We start from the raw sequence: 23,808 nt of genomic DNA, 5'->3' as shown, positions 1-23,808 counted from the left end.
GCATCTGCTGTCAGTTGGCAGGTCAGCTGGGATCTTGGGACAATCCCGCTTTGCTCCATGTGGTCTCTTATCTCCTCCCATGGGCTACACCAGGTCTATTTTCACATATTAACAAGAGTTCATGAAAGGAAGTAGAAACACACAAGTGTCCTTCAAGCCTCTGCTTGCTATCCCATGGGATGAAATAAGTCCCATGATTAAGCCCAGAGTCAGAATGGGAGTGAACTACAAAACTGTAGTGGGGAGGGAACTTAAAAGTTTGGACTATAAATGAAATTGATCTACCACACAGAGCTAATCAGTTGTACAGATGAATTTCAAACCCAGATCTCTTAACACAGAGCCCATTTTCTTTCCTCTATACTCACAGCTGCTTCACCAGAAAAAAATCCAGAAATCATGAGGCAAGAATTCTAATGTTTTTCTTTCCCCTTCTCACAAAGTCTCTCTGAATCCATTTTTATCTCTTTTCTCTCATGTGAGGAAAAGTGTTGCCCCTTCTTTGTTCAATTTTAATTGCCCCACTAGGACTATGGATCCTACTTTTTCCTTCCTCCTCAAGAACTTTGCTTCCTTAAACACCCCCATCTATCCTTAACCTTCAGCCTCTCCTCTGCAGTGCCCCTTTTCTCTCATCATATAAATATCCTTGACTCTTCTTTTAATCACATGATTTCCTTTAGCTTTCCCTTTGTGTTTCTTCAACCTCCCCATTGCCACCTTTTTACCTTCTACTGGCATTCAGCAGTCCACAAACTAGTTTCTGGCTCCCTTGCCCCCATGAAAAGAGGCTCTTGCCCAAGTCACTCATGATCAAGTTATTTATTTTTTTGGTCTGAGGCATTTTTAGAGTTAGTATATTAAGGTCGGTGAGGATAAGCTGTGGAAACCAATTCCTAAATCTTAATGGGATTACCAATAAAAGTTTAGTTTTCATTTAGGTCATGATCTCCTCATGTATTTGTTTGTTGGCATTCCCTGTGGTGACCTGGGTCCTTAGGCTCCTTTCATCTTGTGGCTCCAACATCTCTTATGGACTTAAGGCCCTCCACTGGAGCTCTGCATCTGGCAGCTGAGGAGCGAAGAGTGTGGAAGATTGTTTGAGCTGTTAGAAGGGGGCAGGGCCAGGGAGAAATTTATCACTTCTACCTTTATTCCATTGACCATAACACAGCCTGCAAGGAAGGCTGGAACATGCATTGCAGGTGTCTTCCAGTTGGAAAATTAAACTGTTGAGTATACAGCAGTTCTTTACCAAAGTCTGCTATCATTTCTTTCTGAAACTCTCTCCTGTGTCTTCCATGACACCATTTTCTCTTGGTTTGTCTTCAAATCCTGGCTGTTTATTTTCAGTCTCTCACAGGTCCTCTTTTATTCATTTCCTTAAATGTTGGCATCCTGCTGCACTTTGTTCTTAAGTAATTTCTCTTCTCACTAAATATTCCTCCTGGAACATTCCATAAATAACCAGCAGATCTATTTCCATCTTTTTGTTCAGACCCTGATGTAAAACCTGTTGTTCTTCCTTTAAGTCTCCATTTTGGTAAGTGGGCATCTTCCCCGGTCACCAAACCAGAAAATGAAGTGATCCTACATTCTTCTTTTATCCTCTGTAACTGAAGGTTTCAGTCTCAGCACTACTGACATTTTGGGCCAGATAATTGTTTGTTGTGGGAGAGGTTCTGCACATTGTAGAATGTTTAGCAGCATCCTTGGCCTTTACCTGCTAGATACCAGTAGGGAACCCCTTCCCATGTTGTGACAATCCCCAAAAATATCCAGACATTGCCAAATGTCCCCTGGGGAGGGGGAGACTGTCTCCAGTTATCTCCAGTTAAGAACTGCCCTATAAAATCATCCAGTCCTACAGATTCAACCCGGTAGTTCAACATTTTCTTTCTTCATTTAAATCTTTTTGCCATTCATTTCATCTTTTTTTTTTTTTTTTTCTTGAGACAAAGATTTACTCTGTCACCCAGGCTGGAGTGTGGTGGCACAATAACAGCTCACGGCAGCCTTGACCTCCTGGGCTAAAGTGATCCTCCGACCTCAGTCTCTCAAGAAGCTGGGACCACAGGAGCATGCCACCACACCCAAATAATGTTTTTGATTTTTTTTGTACAGATGGGGTCTCCCTATGTTGCCCAGGCTGGTCTCAAACTCCTGAGCTCAGGCAATCCTCCCACCTCGGCCTCCCAAAGTGCTAGAATTACAGGTATGAGCCACCTTGCCTGACCCATTTCATTAAATTTCACATAATTTCACCTCTAGATGTTTCCAATTGCCTCCTCTCTGGCTGTGGCAAGCAAGTTTGCTGAAACAACAGTAATTCTTGACTCAAATATTCGTTGCTACCATGCACTAAAGAAAAATGGAATACTTGTTTTTCAGCCTCATTTGCATCTAAGGATAACCAGTTGACACAATATAGCATGGAATATTAGGTTCATGAAGGGAAGCTAGTTGAACTTAAAGGTTAACAGCAAAGCTTTGGAATCATCCAGCTTGGATCATTGCATCCCAGCCTCATCACTCTGACAATTGTACCACCTTAGGAAAGTTATTTAAATTCTATGTGCCCCATCAGTAAAACTGGGATAATAGTACCAACCTTATAGTATTATTGTGAAGATAAATGAGTTAATATGTATAAAGTGTTTAGTACAGGCATTCTTTGTTTTATTGTTTCATTCCACTTTGCTTCATTGTGCTTCACAGAAATTGCATATTTTACAAATTGAAGATTTGTGTCAACCCTGAAAGGCTATCACTGAGCAAGGCTATCAGTACAATTTTTCCAACAGCATGTGTTCACTTTGTGTCTCTGTGTCACATTTTGGTAATTCTTGCAATATTTTGAAAGTTTTCATTATTATTATATCTGTTATGGTGATCTGTGATCTTTGACATTATTAGTATAATTGTTTGGGGGCACCAAGAACTGTGCCCAGATAAGACAGTAAACTTTATAAATGTTGTATGTGGTCTGACCACTCCACCAACTGGCTGTTGGCTGTTTTCCCACCTCTCTGCCTCTCCTCAGGCTTTCCCATTCCCTGAGACATAACAAGATTCAGCCAATTAAAAAGCCTAGTTTGTAAATGTTCAGGTGAAAGGAAAAGTCACACAACTCTCACTTTAAATCAAAAGCTAAAAATGATTAAGCTTAGTGAGGAAGGCATGTCAAAAGTCAAGACAGGCCAAAAGTTAGGCCTCTTGCACCAAACAGCTAAGTTGTGAATGCAAAAGGAAAGTTATTAAAGGAAATTAAAAGTGCTACTCTAAGGAACCCACACATGATAAGGAAATAAAACAACCTTATTGCTGATATAGAGAAAGTTTAAGTGGTCTGGATAGAAGACTGAACCAACCACAGTATTTCCTTAAGCCAAAGCCTTAGCCAGAGAAAGGCCCCAACTTTCTTCAATTCTATGAAGGTTGTGGGAGGTGAGAAAGCTACAGAATAAAATGTGAAACTAACAGAAGTTGATTCATGCGGTTTAAGGAGAGAAACCATCTCCATAACATAAGAGTGCAAAAGTGAAGTGCCAACTGCTGATGGAGAAGCTAAAGCACGTGTTCCAGAAGATCTAGCTGAGATCATCGATGGAGGTGGCTACACTAAACAACAGGTTTTCAATGTAAATGAAACAGTCTTCTGTTAGAAGAAGATGCCAGGTAGGACTTTCATAGCCAGAGAGGAGAAGTCAGTGCCTGGCTTCGAAGCTTCAAAAGACAGGCTGACTCTCTTGTTAGGGGGTAATGCAGCCGGTGACTTTAAGTTGAAGCCAATGGTCGTTTACTCTTATGAAAATCCTAGGGCCCTTCAGATTTCTTTCAAAATATTATTGCTCATTGACAATGCACCTCATCATCGAAGAGCTCTCATGGAGCTATATAAGGAGATTAATGTTGTTTCCATGCTGCTAACACGATACCCCTTCTGCAGCCCACGGATCAAGGAGTCATTTCAACTTTTAAGTCTTATTCTTTAAAAAAAATTTGTAAGGCTATAGCTGCCATGAAGGTGATTTCTCTGATGGATCAGGGAAAAGTAAATTGAAACATGCTGGAAAGGATTCACCATTCTAGATTCCATTAAGAACATTCATGATTCACGGGAAGAGGTCAAAATAACATCAACAGGAGTTCAGCAGAAGTTAATTCCAACCTTCATGCATTACTTTGAGGGGTTCAACACATTAGTGGAGGAAGTAACTGCAAATGTGCTACAAGTAGCAAGAGAACTAGAATTTATAAATGGAGCCTGAAGACATGACTGAATTGCCCCAATCTCATGATCAAACTTGAACAGATGGGGAGTTGCTTCTCAGTGATATGCAAAGAAACTGGGTTCTTGAGATGGAACCTACTCTTGGTGAAGATATTGTGAACATTTCTGAAATGGCCACAAAGGATTTAGAACACTGCATAAACTCATTTGGTAAAGTAGTGGCAAGGTTTAAAAGGACTGGCTCCAATTTTGAAATAAGTTCTACAATGGGTAAAATGCTATGCTATCAACCAGCATTTCATGCTACAAACAAATCTTTCCTGAAAGAAAGAGTCCATTGGTGTGGCAAATTTCATTGTTGTCTTATGTTAAGAAATTGCCACAGCTACCTCAATCCTGAGCCACCCTGGTCAGTCAGCAACCATCAACATCGAGGCAAGACCTTCTACCAGCAAAAAGATTATAACTCGCTAAAGGATCAATGGAATATTAGCACCTTTTAGCAATAAAGTATTTTTAAATTAAGGTACGTACTTTTTAAAAGACAATGATATTGCACACTTAATAGAGTGTAAACATAACTTTTATATGCTCTGGAAAACAAAAAAAATTGTGTGACTTGGTTTTTTTTGATATTCACTTTATGGTGGTGGTCTAGAACTGAATTCACAATATCTCTGAGGTATGCCTGTACTGTGCCTGGCTGCATGGTCACTATGATATAGTGATGACAATAATCATGTAATCACTCTTTTCCCTGCTCAATCTCAAATTTTACCACTTCACATCCTATCACCAACCGCTATTCACCTTTACTATTCAGTTCAGGGCCCAGCACAGCAGCTCATGCCTGTAATCCCAGCACTTGGGGAGACCCAGGTGGGAGGATTACTTGACCGAGGCCAGGAGTTCCAGGAGTTCGAGAATTGTGTCTGCACTCCAGCCTGGGTGACAAAGTCAGATTCTGTCTTTAAAAAAAAAAAAAAAACTGAACAACAACAACGACAACAAGCAAACTCAGTTCAGTGAGACTGCCTTTATTTCTGGTTTTTTTTTTTTTTTTTTTTAGTTTCCATAGGTTATTGGGTAACAGGTGGTGTTTGGTTATATAAGTTATTTAGTGGTGATTTGTGAGAGTTTGGTGCACCCATCACCCGAACAGTATACATGGCACCCAATTTGTAGTCTTTTATCCCTCACTCCCCACTCAAGACTTTCCCCTGAGTCCCCAAAGTCCATTGTGTCATTCGTATGCCTTTGCATCCTCATAACTTAGCTTCCATATATGAGTGAGAACACACAATGTTTGGTTTTCCATTCCTGAGTTACTTCACTTAGAATAGTCTCCAATCTCATCCAGGTCACTGCAAATGTCATTCATTCACTCCTTTTTATGGCTGAGTAGTATTCCATCATATATATATATGATGGAATATATATGGAATATGTGTGTGTGTGTATATATATATATATAAAAACACAGTTTCTTTACCCACTCGTTGATTGATAGGTATTTAGGTTGGTTCCACATTTTTGCAATTGCAAATTGTGCTGCTATGAACATGCATGTTCGTATAATGACTGGTTTTCCTCTGGGTAGATACCCAGTAGTGAGACTGCTGGATCAAATGGTAGTTCTACTTTTAGTTCTGTAAGGAATGTCCACACTGTTTTCCATAGTGGCTGTACTAGTTTACATTCCCACTAGCAGTGTAGAAGTGTTCCCTGTTCACCACATCCGTGCCAACATCTATTATTTTTATTTTTTATTTTTTGATTATGGCCGTTTTTGCAGGAGTAAGGTGGTATCACATCGTGGTTTTGATTTGCATTTCCCTGATCATTAGTGATGTTGTACACTTTTTCATATGTTTGTTGGCCATTTGTATATTTTCTTTTGAGAATTTTCTATTTATGTCCTTAGCCCACTTTTTGATGAGATTTTTTTTTTCTTGCTAATTTGTTTGAGCTCATTGTATATTCTGGATATTAGACCTTTGTCAGATGTAGTTTGTGAAGATTTTTCTCCCACTCTGTGGATTGTCTGTTTACTCTGCTGACTGTGCCTTCACTGTGCAAAAGCTCTTTAGTTTAACTAAGTCCCAGCTATTTATCTTTGTTTTTGTTGCATTTGCTTTTGGCTTCTCAGTCATAAATCCTTGCCTAAGGCAATGTCTAGAAGGGGTTTTCCAATGTTATCTTTTAGAAATTTTATAGTTTCAGGTTTTAGATTTAAGTCCTTGATCAATCTCGAGGTGATTTTTATATAAGGTGAGAGATGAGAATCGAGTTTCATTGTCCTACATGTGGCTAGCCAATTATCTCAGCACCATTTGTTGAATAGGGTGTCCTATCCCCACTTTATGTTTTTGTTTGCTTTGTCAAAGATCAGTTGGCTGTAAGTATTTGGGTTCTCTATTCTGTTCCATTGGTCTACGTGCCTATTTTTATACCAGTACCATGCTGTTTTGGTGACTGTGGCCTTATAGAGTTCGAAGTCAGGTAATGTGATGCCTCCAGATTTGTTCATTTTGCGTAGTCTTGCTTTGGCTATGTGGGCTCTTTTTTAGTTCCATATGAATTTTAGGATTGTTTTTTCTAATTTTGTGAAGAATGATGGCGGTATTTTGGTGGGAATTGTATTGAATTTGTAGATTGCTTTTGGCAGTACAATCATTTTCACAATATTGATTCTACCCATCCATGAGCACGAGATGTGTTTCCATTTATTTGTGTTGTCTATGATTTTTTCCAGCAGCGTTTTGTACTTTTTCTTGTAGAGGTCTTTCACCTCACTGGTTAGATACATTCCTAAGTATTTTATTTTATTTTTTTGCAGCTATTGTAGAAGGGGTTGAATTCTTGATTTGATTCTCAGCTTGATCGCTGTTGATGTATAGAAGAGCTACTGATTTGTGTATATTAATTTTGTATCTGGAATCTTTGCTGAATTTTTTTTTATTATCAGTTCTGAGAGCTTTCTGGAGGAGTCTTTAAGGATTTTTAGGGAAACAATCATATCATCAGCAAACAGCGACAGGTTGACTTCCTCTTTGCTGAGTTGGATGCCATTTATTTATTTCTGTTGTCTGATTGCTCTGGCTAGGACGCCCAGTACTACGTTGAAGAGAAATGGGGAGAATGGGCATCCTTAAGTTGTTCCAGTTCTCAGAAGGAATGCTTTCAACTTTTCCCCATTCAGTATTATGTTGGCTGTGGGTTTGTCAGAGATGGATGGCTTTTGTTACACTGAGGTATGTTCCCTGTATGCCGATTTTGCTGAGAATTTTAATCATAAAGGAATGTTGGATTTTTTTGAATGCTTTTTCTGTGTCTACCAAGGTGATCATGCAATTTTTGCTTTTAATTCTGTTTATGTGGTGTATCACATTTACTGACTTGCATATGTTAAGCCATTCCTGTATCCCTGGTATGAAACCCACTTGATCATGGTGGGATTTTTTTTTTTTTTTTTTTTTTTTGCTGTCTTGTTGGATTTGGTTAGATAGCATTTTGTTAAGGATTTTTGCATTTATGTTAATCAGAGATATTGGTCTGTAGTTTTCTTTTTTGGTTATGTCCTTCCGTGGTTTTGGTATTAGGGTAATCCTGGCTTCACAGAATGATTTAGGGCAGATTCCCTCTTTCTCTATCTTGTGGAATAGTGTCAACAGGATTGGTACCAATTCTTTGGATGTCTGGTCGAACTCTGCTGTGAATCCATCTGGTCCTGGACTGTTTTTGTCAGTAAATTTTAAATTGCCATTTTAATCTCACTGCTTATTATTGGTCTGTTCAGGATATCTAATTCTTCCTGATTTATACTAGGAGGGTTGTATCTTTCCAGGAATTTATCCATCTCCTCTAGGTTTTCTAGTTTGTGTGCATAAGGATGTTCATAGTAGCCTTGAATGATCTTTTGCATTTCTGCAGTGTCAGTTGTAATATCTTCCATTACATTTCTAATTGAGCTTGTTTGGATTTTCTCTTCTTTTCTTGGTTAATCTTGCTAATAGTCTATCAATTTTATTTATCTTTCCAAAGAACCAGCTTTTTATTTCATTTATCTTTTGTATTTTGTTTGTTTTAATTTCATTTAGTTTTGCTATGATCTTGGTTATTTCCTTTCTTCTGCTGGGTTTGGGTTTTGTTTGTTCTTTTTTCTCTAGTTCCTTAAGGTGCGACCTTAGATTGTCTGTTTGTGCTCTCTCATACTTTCTGATGTAGGTGTTTAGGGCTATGAACTTTCCTCTTAGCACGCCTTTGTTGTATCCCAGAGGTTTTGATAGACACCTAACACTGGAGCTCCTAATTTTATAAAACAATTACTAATATGCCTAAGAAATGAGATAGATAGCAACACAATAGTAGTGGGGGGGCTTCATACTCCACTGACAGCACTGGACAGGTCATCAAGACAGAAAGTCAGCAAAGAAACAATGGATTTAAACTATATCCTGGAACAAATGGACTTAACAGATATTTACAGAACATTCTATCCAACAGCTGCAGAATATACATTCTATTTATCAGTGCACAGAACTTTCTTCAAGATAGCTTCAATAAATTTAAGAAAATTGAAATTATATCAAGCACTCTCTCAGACCACAGTGGAATAAAACTGAAAATCAACTCCAAAGGGAATCTTCAAAACCATGCAAATACATGGAAATTAAATAACCTGCTCCTGAATGATGATTGGGTCAAAAATGAAATCAAGATGGAAATTTAAAAATTATTCAAACTGAATGACAATACAGGCTGTCTTTAGAAAGTTTTCTCTCACATTTTTCCTTTCAGATTAGAAGCCCTTCCTCAGATGTTACTTGTTTTTCTTCCCGCAGTAGGCTGTGAATTCCCATGAGGCAAGGACCAGATCTTTCTTCTGTGTATTCCCAAGACCACCACAAGTGTTCAACAAATATGAAATGCTCAGTAAAGGTCTGCTGACTAAATCAACAAGTGAACGAACATTGGTAGTATACATCAGTCTTCCAAATAACTTTCCTCCCATTTAGTAGCAGGTCATAAAATTGTCCACCCTCTTAGGAAAAAAATCCAAACTTTATTTAGTTACCTATGCTCACTGGGCATTTAAATTCACCATAAGGTGAACTTATGAAGAATATTTATCTCACTAGCCTGGCAACTCTGGCCAAATTTTAACTAAATTGAGGCCACAGACCAAATTATTCTTAGGATAAAGAGGAAAAATATAATGTGACTCCAAACTTCACAGACATCCTTAAAAAATCTCACTCTAAATAAATTCATCTAAATTTGGACAGGAGAGTAGCAATGGTAAGTGTTAATTGGCAGAGAGTTCACAGTTTTAACACTCCACTGTTACACAGAGTTTCCTAAAAGAGCAGCCTTCCCAAAGTTGTCCTGTGGTTAAAAAGCAAGCTTTAATTACACACACACACACAAATCCCTACCCACCCACCCACCCATGCTTTTCATCTGTCCAGTTCCCGCTTAGCAAACTGTTAATACATCTTAAAATACATAAATTTTCAGAGTTAAAAAAAAAAGAGCAGCTGTAATCCTAAGTAACGCAGTGTTTTCATCCCCGTCTCCCTGCAGAGACGTACCCAACTACCAATGTCTAGGAGGACCTGGTGGTGGTTTTTTCCCTCTAGGTTTTGGACCCAACCATCTGTCATTTGGCATTTAACCAACCCCGACTACCAGCTCCTTCTCTAGATCAGCAAGTATTAGCTCCTCTCTTCTGGAGTGAAGAAGCTGTAGGCACCTCTCCCCACAACCCTTAAAACAAATCTTATTAAAAGGTGACCGGAAATGAGTCACTGGAAACAGAAATTTCTTAAAAGGTCTCTGAGAAAAACACATCTCCTTCCCCCTTACAACATAAGGGCCTCATTTAATATGCAAACAACCCACTCTTTGAGAAGTAACTTTTCAACTGCGGCACAGCTACAACAGTCTCGGTGATATCCTTCCACTGACCCTGATAATAGCCCTTCCAGCCACTAGCGACTCCGTTTACTTCCCCCGGAAACCCATCAGTTGCTGAAGTGACAACCAACACTGGAATGCCAGGGTTCGCCCAACAGGTAGTACGCGGAGGCGCCTCAGACGACAGGGCGTTCCCCCCACCCCCACCCCCACCCCGCCCTCTGGGCGCTCCACGCAGTTGTCCACCTGACCCCGCGCCTGGGGCATTGCGTGGGCTCCAGCGAGAGTGCCAAGGCTCTGCACGGCCGCGGGGAGGAGGTGAGCGCGCCCGATTCACGTCGCTTCCATGCCCACCTCCTCCCACTACGAGTCCCCTCCCCTTGCCACAGCACTGCCCTTATTGTTGGCCGCGTCTGTCACTTTGTAGGACTGGTGACATGAATGGATGGGCTGGACACACCTTCAGTCCTTCCAGAAAAAAAAACCAGAAAAAACCGTCCAGATCTGCATAGAGAGGGGGAAAGACTCCCCCCGACGCTCCCAGAGCCTAAGCCGTCGGCCCGAGAAACTCACAGCTTCCCCCTCCCACACTCACTCCTCCCATCCCTTAAAAAAACGCCCAACGCAAATAAATAATATCGTTCCAAGCCCGCCGCCGTCCCGGGCGGCCTCTTCTCCCCGCCCGGCTCGGCGCGCTCCAGCCCTGCGGCAGGCGGCGACCAGAAGCTGCGGCTCCTTGTGCGGTGCGGCGGGCGCGCAGCAGGCCAGCCGGCGCCGCACTATGCTCCCCAGCGCGGTGGCAGCCCACGCCGGTGCGTACTGGGACGTGGTGGCTTCCTCCGCGCTCCTCAACCTCCCCGCTGCGCCCGGCTTTGGCAACCTGGGCAAGAGTTTCCTGATCGAGAACTTGCTGCGGGTCGGGGGTGCCCCGACGCCCGGGCTGCAGCCGCCCGCGCCCCACGGCCCGGCGACCGCCCTGGCCACCGCGGGCGCGCAACTCCGGCCCCTGCCCGCCAGCCCGGTTCCCCTAAAGCTGTGCCCCGCAGCCGAACAAGTTAGCCCCGCCGGGGCGCCCTACGGTACGCGGTGGGCTTTTCAAGTGCTCAGTCCCTCTATGGACAGTGCCAGGCTGCCGGGCCGGGCTCCGGGGGACCGAGACTGTACCTTCCAGCCTTCAGCGCCAGGTGAGCCAGCTCTCCCCTCCCTCCCCAGCCGCGACCGTGTCCCCGGGCCGGGCGGTCACGGGATCTGGCAGCGCCGGCGGTGCGCACTGTGCCCGGGGAACGCCGGTTTGGGACCTTCCTGGAGCATTTCAAGCTTTAGTGGAGATGCCACTTTGGGAGTCGGGTGCCCAGGCGGAGGCGCACCACTTTCTGTGATTCTTTTTTGCCTCATCCCACCCATTCCATACCACCGGCTTCCTTGCTGTTCCCTTCTTTCAACAGGTGGTAGGGCTCCTTAAGTTTTTGGCCTTAACTGGGAAACTCTGAAGGTTCTTCGGCCTGCCTGGATCAGTCTCAAGGGGTTTCACCAAGTTCAACGTTTCTAACCCGCCCGCTCTTGTGCCCCGGGCCGCACGACACCAGCTCTCAGAAAAGTTACTGACAAGGAGAGCTTCGCGCGGCCCAACTAGGGGAGATTTTGCCACTCAAACTGTTAAGATTGTCGGGATAGGTCAGGAACGCGCGCAACGATCTTTGGAAGGAGAGTTGCGCAAAGTTCAGGCTTTCTCCACCCTTAAATTTTGGATCACGTTAGGCGCAAAGAAATGAAGGCCGGCTCTTTCTTCGTGCTGAGCTGAAAAACAGCTGAATTGGCAACTGGAATAGGAAGTTCACCAATAAATAAGAATTTACCGAAAGAAGGGCAGTTTGGGTTTATTTTAATCACCGTATTAAACGTAACTAGTGGGACTGGGAAGAAGGATGCTGACAATTTAGTCAAATATTAGCTAAAGCTTATGTGGGACTCCCTGAAATTGTCAGTGATAAAAGGGAAAAAGCCTCTTAGAGACTCAGAAACTGAGATCCAATTGGAATTTTTTTTTTTTTTTTTTGGCTGCGTCCTTAAACGATCTTAACTCATTCTTTTAATCCCGATGGGTTTGTCCAGAATGACTAATAGACGCTTTTTCAGCGGTTTCCATTGTCCCAGCAAACTGCCGGATCAAATTTATTGCTAATGGCTTTATAGAATTTAACATGTTTAGAACCTGTCCTAGTCTTTCAGTTTGAAATGGTTACTAACAGAATGGAACAAATGTAACTATATGAACACCGGTCTCATTCACTTAGTGTAAAACCTAAATGCTAGGGAGCCTTTTTTGCACCCTGAAAGAGGAACAGTTAAGGCAAAGTTTATGGAAATTTGGGCCTCTCTGTTCTTTTTGAAGTATTAGAAAAATTAGGCATAAAGCAGGTTCACTTGGACAAGAGTTAATAAATTATATTTCATAAAAATAACATTTTCCAGAAAATTTGTTGATTTGCATAACTTTTGGTGGCTTGTGTTGATAGAAGTTATCTTTCAAGGATTCCTACGCTGTTTCTAATCGTAATTGTCTCAGCCATGAAAAGGTATTTAATTTTAACCTTTGCAGATTTTACAGATTACATTTAAATAAAATAAATGCAAGTCAAGTGAAGTTATTTCAATAACCCTCAAAAATAATTTCCCATATCTATTTATTTATTTATTTCAAAATATTGCAACTAAAGGTTAAAAGTTTTCATAACTACAATTTTTATTTTCAAGAACATATTCATTCTTGTACACGTATTAAAGTGTCCAATTGCAAACATTGTTTTTGGAATAATTACGAGGGTTGTAAGAATTTTTATTCCCTTTTGAAGTATTCTAATACAGTTTAAGCATGTGGTTTTCCAAATATTTTATTCAATACTCATTGAAGAGATGATGTTCTAGATTAATTTTCATTTGAACAAACAACCTTTGTTTTTTAAAAAATTATTCTTGTAAAGAAAACATTAGGTTCTGAAACTAGAAAAACATCTAAAGAAGAAAACTAAAATCTCATGAATTTGACCCCACAAATATGCTGCTTAAAACCAGAATTTATCTTGATATATTTTTATAATTGGATAAAGAATGTAGTTTTCTGAACATTGCCCCAGTTTTATTTAAATTACAGATTCTTGCCTTACCAAATGTGGGAATTATTTTATGGAGTGTACAATTACGAAATTATAATGGAGTGCCAACAAGTTTTTTTTTCCTATCAGGTGGAAATTAGGTGAGGATGAAATAGTGATTTGGTGTTCTGGGGGAGAGCCTAAGAGTTGGAGTTTTCGGGAAGATAATACTCTATTTTTCTGAAATGTTGTCGAACAACCAGTTCTGATCCTTTAGACACGAACTTGGGAGTGGACCACAAAATCTGATTTTAGTAATTTCTGCATGTTGACTGCCCGCTTTTTTCCCAGCCTTAATTTGTTCAGTGTACCTCATCTAAATTTGAATAAGAAAGCCCCAGAGTGATTTCTAAGTTCATTGGTGAAATATACCACCGTTTAACTGCGGGATTTCTGCTTCTGTATGCATTTTTGTTTCATTATTTTTCGTTATTTTTGTTACCTACTTTAAATATACCATATATTTCATTCATTCAGCACATGCTTACTGAGTGTCTCCCATGTATCAGGCTCTGTTCTAGGCCATTGGCATAATCAGTTAACAAAACAGATGACTGTCTGGGCCCTTGTAGAGCTTACATTCCATGTTCCCTACCGCTTTATAGGTTAGCAGCCATTTTCAAAACAGCTCCTTTAATCCTCCTAATAAGCAAATGAGATGGCTATGGGGATTCCAGTTGTTTTTCTTAATGATTATTTCATTTGCTCATTTTGTTTTTGTCCAAAGTATCACTTTAATCATCTATGAACTTGTGAAAGAGAAAAAAATTACTCCAAATCTTCAGACTCCTACCTTAGGTTAGTCTTTCATTGACTAGAAGAAAATAATGAGGGCCAATTGGATCACCAATTACATAGTATCACAATAATAAATCAAATTGTGATTTTGTACCTCTGCCCATAATGGAAGAAATTAGCTTTCCCTTTCCTCTTGTTATGAAATATATTTGAAAGGTGGTGACAGTTAAACACGGTAACACAAATTTACAGCTCATGGGTGAAAGTAGAGTTGTCAGTGCTTCATCCCTGAAAGTTGTTAAGTTTGAGTATTTACAGCAAGAAAAGCCACACTCCATAGCTATATGTTGTCAAGTTGTTTATATAGAATAGTTTTAAAACTTTAAAAATCAAAGGACTCAGGGCTAGGGAGGGGCACATTTAGGGCAATATTGGATAGTAAATAGGTTCTCCTGCAGGGCTTATATCTGAAAAAAGAAAAAATGTCATGAATGTATTATAGTTTATTAGTGGGAACCAGGAGGTTTTGGAGTAAACTCTGATTATCAGACATCCTTCCTCAGAAGTTTGCCGATGCCATTATTTGTGACAATATTTGGAAAATATTATGCCTGATAAAAATATTCATGTCTTTGTATATAAAAGAGGGCCTGAAAATGTAAAATGCCGAAAGATTTAAATTCTTCTGGCTACAGAATGATATCCGTTTTCCAATTGGTGGTTATGCCATCAGTTCTCTTCAAAATCAGTGGAACAAATAGTCTTGCTTATTAATAACATTTGTTATTTTAAGCATTTTAGAAAGTGTTTGACATAAAAATAATTTCCTGAATATAATTTCCTTTATTGTTTATTAAATCTATTGTGCTGCATATGAAAGGACTGGAAAGCAAATGTTCATTCTGGATAGGTGAGTTGAACTGCAAAAAGTAGTTTTACCAAGTAAGTCATTCTGTGTAGTAAAGAAATAAAAGAGCATTAGTACTTTTTTTTTCTGGCATCCAGTTAGGATTGTTTCTGACCATCAATACTTAATGTGCACTCTAGTTTTCTTGTTTGTCTCCCAATCCCAGGTACTGTTTACCCACTGATTGTTGACTGTCTGAAACTATTCACACTTGTGTCTGGTGCTGCAAATGGTAGTTTTTTCCTCCACTGAGATACACTGGAAGTGTGAAATAAAATGGCCTCTCTTACATTTTAGGCACCTAGGGGAGGGAGAAAAGGGATATGTGCTCAAGGTGGGGATTCCAGTCTAAGTAAAGACTTTGTGACCTTATTTTTTAAGCCTGAGTTTGAGCTTTCTGTTGTTGACACTGTGATTTAGATTCGTTTTGACAAATTAAAATCATAGAATTTTGAGTGTTGGTGCTGATTCAGAACCAGGATGACAAAAGGGGATTCCGAATGGGATAGTGATGGGACCCATGCTAGTGGTTCTTTGCTGAGGCCATCATTCCAGTCATCCTTTGGTGGAATTTTTTGAGAATTCCAGAACCATATTCTTTCTATGTCTGTATATTTTTCTGTAATCTGCTCAACATACCTTTTTTATTTAAAATTAACATATTAATAACTTTTACCTAGTTCGTGAGTAATCAACTCTATGGTCCCTAAGTTAATAAATACCTTCAGGTTCAAGGAGAAGTTCTTGCAGTGGATAAAATAAAAGAGACTATTAGAACCAATATCTCTACCTCTCTTCTGCCCCAACACATGCTTCTCTTCTCTTCTTTGCTGTAACAACAAGCAAATTTCAATCTGGTAATATGTACTGAAACTCTTGAAGTTTAATAGTAAAACAGGAGTACATGGAGCAGGCAAATAAGAATGTTTTAGAACTTTCCACTTAGCTCCCTTCCTTTAGGGATTTGAGGGTTATTTTAAGAGATACGATGGTTTGAATGCCCGTAAATCTACGTATGGACTTAACGTAGAATTAAACGTAGAATTTAGAGTGTTCAGGGTTATGCTACATAAAGTCAAAAGGATGCCGTATGTTTTGGGCAATTTAAAGGGATTGCCGAGATCGCACCACTGCACTCCAGCCTGGGTGACAGAGCGAGACTCTGTCTCAAAAAAAAAAAAAAAAGCGGGGAGGAGGGATTGCCAAGGGTGATTTTATTTATATTTATTTGCCATGGATGTGTTTCCAAGGTTTATATTGGAACCTAAGCTGTGCTTAGACTCCATGATAGTCCTCTTTGGGTGTGCCACCTCATTCCAGTTCTTGTTGACCAGTAGGTGTCTTTTTGCTGTAAGAAGATATTTTATGGTTAGATTTGCTGCTGAACAGTGAAATGGTAGCAACTTAAAAGTGAAGGACCTAACATCCATGCATAATTTCTGTTTAATCGTTGTGTTCATAACATCCTTTGAGATTCTTTGCTATGAAAGTTTATACAGAAATGAAATTGTTATTTAAACTATTTAAAGAAATGTGTGCTTATATTAAGATGGGCGTTAAATGTGAAGATCTTTTGAGGATCTTGCTTTGCAACACTTAATACAGTGTTTGTCTAATTTTCGGTTAGAAGAAGCTCCAAGTAAAGTTTTTCTTAAAAGAAGACATTCATACAGCCAACAGACATATGAAAAAATGCTCATCATCACTGGCCATCAGAGAAATGCAAATCAAAACCACAGTGAGATACCATCTCACACCAGTTAGAATGGTGATCATTAAAAAGTCAGGAAACAACAGGTGCTGGAGAGGATGTGGAGAAATAGGAACACTTTTACACTGTTGGTGGGATTGTAAACTAGTTCAACCATTATGGAAAACAGTATGGCGATTCCTCAAGGATCTAGAACTAGATGTACCATATGACCCAGCCATCCCATTACTGAGTGTATACCCAAAGGATTATAAATCATGCTGCTATAAAGACACATGCACACGTATGTTTATTGCAACACTATTCACAATAGCAAAGACTTGGAATCAACCCAAATGTCCATCAGTGACAGACTGGATTAAGAAAATGTGGCACATATACACCATGGAATACTATGCAGCCATAAAAAAAGGATGAGTTTGTGTCCTTTGTAGGGACATGGATGCAGCTGGAAACCATCATTCTCAGCAAACTATCACAAGAACAGAAAACCAAACACCGCATGTTCTCACTTATAGGTGGGAACTGAACAACGAGATCACTTGGACTCAGGAAGGGGAACATCACACACCGGGGCCTATCATGGGGAGGGGGGTGGGGGAAGGGATTGCATTGGAAGTTATACCTGATGTAAATGACGAGTTGATGGGTGCTGACGAGTTGATGGTTGCAGCACACCAACATGGCACAAGTATACATATGTAACAAACTTGCATGTTATGCACATGTACCCTAGAACTTAAAGTATAATAATAATAAAAAATAAATTAAAAAAAATTACAGTAGTTTTTCTTTATATGTACAATGAAAGGACACAACTTTTAAGTCAGTTTAAGTAACTAAATTTTCATTCAAATACACCTGGAGTCTGTCAGGAATAAAAAGGCAAGTTGTAAAATGAAACTATGATTTTTATCTAGGAATGCTTGTTAGAATCCTCATTTTAGACTTCATTAGATCATGTTTCTATTTTATACTCTCTTAGTAAGAAATTGGATTTTTGCCTTAACATATAACATACTTACCAGGCCCTTGTATTTTATTCCAAAATATTTTATTTTACTTTCAGTAATGTTTCCACTTTTAATGAAATCTCTCTCTTTCATTCTTTTTAGCCTCCAGTCAATACTTAACTTGGCAATGCTGAGTGATTCATCACTCTATATAAAGTTACCATAGCTGATTTCATTTTTAATAGCATTATTCATTTTGTCAACCAGCTATTAGTTGAGAATATTTCAGGGGCACAGTTTTGTGAGGTATGTGAACAGTTAACTTAAGGTACTAAAATTCTCTCTGAAGTCAAAGATCAAAAAGCCTATAGGAGTTTTTAGACTTTTAGAACTGAAGCATTCAGGAAAAGGAAAGGAAAACAGAAAAAAACTTGGGTCTTTTTGTAAAAATTGCTGACTATTTTAATGCCTTCTTGTTTATAAATACTCCCCAGATGAACCAGGTTTTTCACTTTTCTTTCACATGTTCAGGGACCATGCCATAACAACCTTAATTTTTTGTTAACTCTAAGCACCATCAGAAATACAATATATAGATTTCTACAAGGCCTCTTGAAAAGACTCAAAATTTCTTGTTCTTTAAAACTTTGTCTCTATTATTTTTAAAATTAAAATATGGGAAGGAGTTAATAAGTCATTCTTTGAGAAAATTTATGTACATTAAAAAAGAAATAAAAACTGTGACTTCTGGCAAGTTTTTAATAGATAACCTGGGGCTGGATTGAGTTTAGGTGTATTGAACAAGTTTTGTGGTTATATCGGGTCTGAAACAAAAAAGACCATCTGATTGTTTAAAGCTAGAACAGAATAACACCTATTTGTTTACATATTTCGTATAGCTGCTTTTCTATTGAATAGTCATAATGGAGACTGTGTAGCTCACAAACCGTAAAGTATTTACTGTCTTGCTTTTTATAGTATAAGTACGCCAGTGCTTGTTGCGACGTGTAAATGGCAAATTGGTTAAATTTAAAACTACCTATAGCTCTCTGAACATTCCTGTATTTAAGTCTAGATTCAAGGTCTTCAGATTACTGATTCTGTAACCGTAAGGAATTCATATAACCTCACAGAGGCTCTCTTTCTTCATTTCAAAATGTGAACAGTGGTAGACTCAGTATTTGACTTTAAAGCACATACCTCAAAACCCCACTGGTAAGATACAGGAAAAGATGCGCAGGACTCCTTCCCACCATTTCACCATAAGCAAAATATTGGTAAAAGGGATATTGTTGTATAAGAAGCCATCCCAAAACTCAGTGGCTTAAAGAACAATTTGTTATTTTCTCTTACAGTTTTGTGGGTTGACTGGGCTCAGCTGGGTGGTTCTCACTTAGAATCTTGAGTGATGTTAGATGTCAACTGGGACTAAAGTCATGGGAAGATTTGACTGGGCTGGATGTCCAAGATGGCTACTCACATGGCTGGCACTGATACCATCTGTTTACTGGGTGCTCAACTGGAGCTGTTTATTGCCGCATTCATACTTGGACTCTCCAAGTTTCTTGGCCTTTTTATAGCAGAGTGGCTGGGTTCTGAAAGGGAGAACACCAAGAGCACACATTCCAAAAACCCATATGGCTTTGGAACTTTGGACATTCTGGTACTTCCAACACTAGGTCATATGAAGTCTTGCAGTTTCTTATGACTTAGTCTTGGAAGTGACATTCTGGAACTTCATAAGACTTAGTTGTAGAAGTTTCAGAATGTCTTATCTGCCATATCTCTTGGTTAAGCAAGTCACCGAGGCCATTCCAAATTTAAGAGAAGAAGAAATAGACCCCACCTGTCAGTGGGAGGAGTACCAAATAATTTGTGATCATTTAAAATCTGTCCCAGGATGAAATCAAGATAACCAATATCAGATGCATTTCCTGCTAGGTCTATCTTCTGCTGGAGTAGACCAGTGCAGGAATTAATCACACAGAGTACTATAGCCGGGAGCTCAGGGAGCCTTCACAAAGGCTTGTAGTATTCTCTTCTGTGACATAGACTTTATAATACAAAGAGCAAGGAATCTCCTCAAGTTTAGATCATTTTTTCAGAGCGGTCTAATTGAGACTACCTGAGGGTAAGGCAGCAGAGGTGATGACCCTGGGCACCTGTGATGATCACAGTGAACTAGCGTCCCACAGCTGGAGGGAAGCCAGACCCCGTCAACTTGTTGATGTTGTGAGGATAGATAAGATGTAGCTGGAAGTGTTCACACAAATGCTTATCATCACCTGTTGCTACAGCACGTTGTTACTGCATAGCAGCTTTCCCTTTGGCCCTTCTTTTTTTTTTTTTTTTTTGAGATGGAGTCTCACTCTGTCACCCAGGCTGGAGTGCAGTGGCCGGATCTCAGCTCACTGCAAGCTCCACCTCCCGGGTTTATGCCATTCTCCTGCCTCAGCCTCCTGAGTAGCTGGGACTACAGGCGCCCGCCACCTCCCCCCGCTAGTTTTTTGTATTTTTTAGTAGAGACGGGGTTTCATCGTGTTAGCCAGGCTGGTCTCGATCTCCTGACCTCGTGATCCACCCGTCTCGGCCTCCCAAAGTGCTGGGATTACAGGCTTGAGCCACCGCGCCCGGCCTGGCCCTTCTTTATTCCACTGCATCCCATCCACCACTGCCAGGTGAACTTTTCTCAAATGTAGTTTTCATCATGTCACCAAGCTACTCAGGAGAATCCAAATTATCCAATTTGACTACAGATTAAATGAAATTACCTAGTTTGGCCTTTAAGACCTTAATTCCATCAACTGCATTTAACTCTTCTAGCCACATTGCTTAATGTTCACCCCTTGAACCTTGTCCCAGTAGCCAGGCTGGTCTCCTTCACCTGCCCCATGTGTTAACACCATCCTTGCCTCTTTTCCTTTGTCCCTGCAACCTTTTCTTTTTGGAATGGTTTCATTCTCTTCTTTTGCCCTTCCAAGTACTTTCCAAATCAAGACCCTGATTAAGATGTTTCTCCTGCTTAAAGCCTTCTTTGAACAAGCCTTTCTTAAAATATCCTTTTCTTTTTATTCTGTATTTCAGTAGAAGTCTGGACAATAGTGCTTTTTTATATGCTGTTTTAGTCTTGATCTCAGATTATATACTAATGGCAAGAGGAGAGGCTAACATTTATTGATTGTCTACGATGTGTCAGGTGTTGTTTTATGTTCTTTTCACGGTCTCATCCTTGCTCTATTTTATAATTACCTACAAAGTGAAAAAATGCTGTGCGGGTGTCCAATCCTAGCCAGCCTGATTTAAAACAATTGGTGTGGGGGCTAGGCATCTGTATCTTTGAGAAGCAGCCCAGACAACTCTAATGTGTATTCAGGGTTGAGAACCACTGGCTATGGATGTGCACAGTATGAATTTTGTTAGATTGCATTTCCTTGGGGAGTGTGTCAGGTTTCACTGAATAAAATTGAATTTGGAGTAACTGAGAAATTTACATTTCATTTCATTAACCAGCAGACTCAAATCTGTAAGTTAAAGAATATTAAAACATATAAATTATTCCAGGAAGGAAAACTCCTTTTTCAATCTTTGTAGTCCCGGCACACAGTGCAGTGCTCAGCGGTTGACAGATAGGCAATACATATTACTTGCCCTAAGTTGAAAGGACAGAAGCAAACAAGTAGACACTGCATTCGATTTATCTTCTCATGAGCTGTACCAAAACATTAAGACCCTTTGTTTTTCTGTCTTTAAAACACCTTTGAGGCAAAAAATGCAGGCTTCTCTTGTTTTCTGATAAACAGAAAGGTAAAGGATGAATTTACCTAACTTGTTATGCCTGGTGATTGAAGGCAAGGTTTGCAATTACATCACATGAATGAATTACTTTCAGATGTACTAAGTATTAAAATAAATCAAACCTCATTAGCTAATTGATATTTCTTTGTTCCAACTACTCAAGACAGATGTTTGCTGTTCTTCGGAGTCTTGTTTTGGGTCTACCCCACCATGGACTGTCTGTTCAATTGTGTATTATTTGCGAGTTGGAAGTTTAGATTTTTAACTTCTCAATGGCCATGTACCTGGCATGTGAAGGAGGTCATTAAAACCACCCTTTTGGAATTATTTACTTCTCTGTCATTATTATTATTTGCAATCAATTTATTATTTATTATTAAATTAATTATTTTAATTAATTATTCATTAATTATTAATTTTAATTAATTAACTATTATTATTTTTTTATTATACTTTAAGTTCTAGGGTACATGTGCATAACGTGCAGGTTTGTTACATATGTATACTTGTGCCATGTTGATGTGCTGCACCCATCAACTCGTCAGCACCCATCAATGCGTCATTTACATCAGGTATAACTCCTGATGCAATCCCTTCCCCCACACCCTTCCCCATGATAGGCCCTGGTGTGTGATGTTACCCTTCCCGAGTCCAAGTGCTCTCATTGTTCAGTTCCCACCTATGAGTGAGAACATGCGGTGTTTGGTTTTCTGTTCTTGCGATAGAGAATGATGGTTTCCAGCTGCATCCATGTCCCTACAAAGGACACAAACTCATCTTTTTTTATGGCTGCATAGTATTCCATGGTGTATATGTGCCACATTTTCTTAATCCAGTCTGTCACTGATGGACATTTGGGTTGATTCCAAGTCTTTGCTATTGTGAATAGTGTTGCAATAAACATACGTGTGCATGTGTCTTTATAGCAGCATGATTTGGGTATATACCCAGTAATGGGATGGCTGGGTCATATGGTACATCTAGTTCTAGATCCTCGAGGAATCGCCATACTGTTTTCCATAATGGTTGAACTAGTTTACAATCCCACCAACAGTGTAAAAGTGTTCCTATTTCTCCACATCCTCTCCAGCACCTGTTGTTTCCTAACTTTTTAATGATTGCCATTCTAACTGGTGTGAGATGGTATCTCACTGTGGTTTTGATTTGCATTTCTCTGATGGCCAGTGATGATGAGCATTTTTTCATATGTCTGTATGAATGTCCTCTTTTGAGAAATGTCTATTCATATCCTTTCCCCACTTTCTGATGGGGTTGTTTTATTCTTGTAAATTTGTTTGAGTTCTTTGCAGGTTCTGGATATTAGCCCTTTGTCTGATGAGTAGATTGCAAAAATTTTCTCCCATTCTGTAGGTTGCCTGTTCACTCTGATGGTAGTTTCTTTTGCTGTGCAAAAGCTCTTTAGTTTAATTAGATCCCATTTGTCAATTTTGGCTTTTGTTGCCATTGCTTTTGGTGTTTTAGACATGAAGTCCTTGCCCATGCCTATGTCCTGAATGGTATTACCTAGGTTTTCTTCTAGGGTTTTTATGGTATTAGTTCTAACATTTAAGTCTCTAATCCATCTTGAATTAATTTTCGTATAAGGAGTAAGGAAAGGATCCAGTTTCAGCTTTCTACTTATGGCTAGCCAATTTTCCCAGCACCATTTATTAAATAGGGAATCCTTTCCCCATTTCTTGTTTTTCTCAGGTTGGTCAAAGATCAGATGGCTGTAGATGTGTGGTATTATTTCTGAGGACTCTGTTCTGTTCCATTGATCTATATCTCTGTTTTGGTACCAGTACCATGCTGTTTTGGTTACTGTAGCCTTGTAGTATAGTTTGAAGTCAGGTAGTGTGATGCCTCCAGCTTTGTTCTTTTGACTGAGGATTGTCTTGGAGATGCGGGCTCTTTTTTGGTTCCATATGAACTTTAAAGCAGTTTTTTCCAATTCTGTGAAGAAACTTATTGGTAGCTTGATGGGGATGGCATTGAATCTAAAAATTACCTTGGGCACTATGGCCATTTTCATGATATTGATTCTTCCTATCCATGAGCATGGTATGTTCTTCCATTTGTTTATGCCCTCTTTTATTTCACTGAGCGGTGGTTTGTAGTTCTCCTTGAAGAGGTCCTTTACATCCCTTGTAAGTTGGATTCCTAGGTATTTTATTCTCTTTGAAGCAATTGTGACTGGAAGTTCATTCATGATTTGGCTCTCTGTTTGTCTGTTACTGGTGTATAAGAATGCTTGTGATTTTTGCACATTAATTTTGTATCCTGAGACTTTGCTGAAGTTTCTTATCAGCTTAAGGAGATTTTGGGCTGAGACAATGGGGTTTGCTAAATATACAATCATGTCATCTGCAAACAGGGACAATATGACGACTTCTTTTCCT

At 39.6% G+C, this 23,808-nt stretch overlaps 1 protein-coding gene across 1 annotated transcript in view; it reads left to right on the top strand.

Moving 5' to 3' along the window:
- The first annotated feature begins 10,635 nt into the window (after positions 1-10,635).
- DBX2 (developing brain homeobox 2) overlaps positions 10,636-23,808 on the top strand; it is a 42,183-nt gene continuing 29,010 nt past the window's right edge. The window contains exon 1 of the mRNA XM_008002949.3: positions 10,636-11,337. Within this exon, the coding sequence (XP_008001140.3) occupies positions 10,935-11,337 (403 nt within the window). The 5' untranslated portion in view covers positions 10,636-10,934. The remainder of the gene's footprint in view (positions 11,338-23,808) is intronic.

This window comes from Chlorocebus sabaeus, chromosome 11 (genome assembly GCF_047675955.1).
Source record: "Chlorocebus sabaeus isolate Y175 chromosome 11, mChlSab1.0.hap1, whole genome shotgun sequence".
NCBI classification, from domain to species: Eukaryota; Metazoa; Chordata; class Mammalia; order Primates; family Cercopithecidae; genus Chlorocebus; species Chlorocebus sabaeus.
This window is presented reverse-complemented; position numbering and strand designations above follow the sequence as displayed.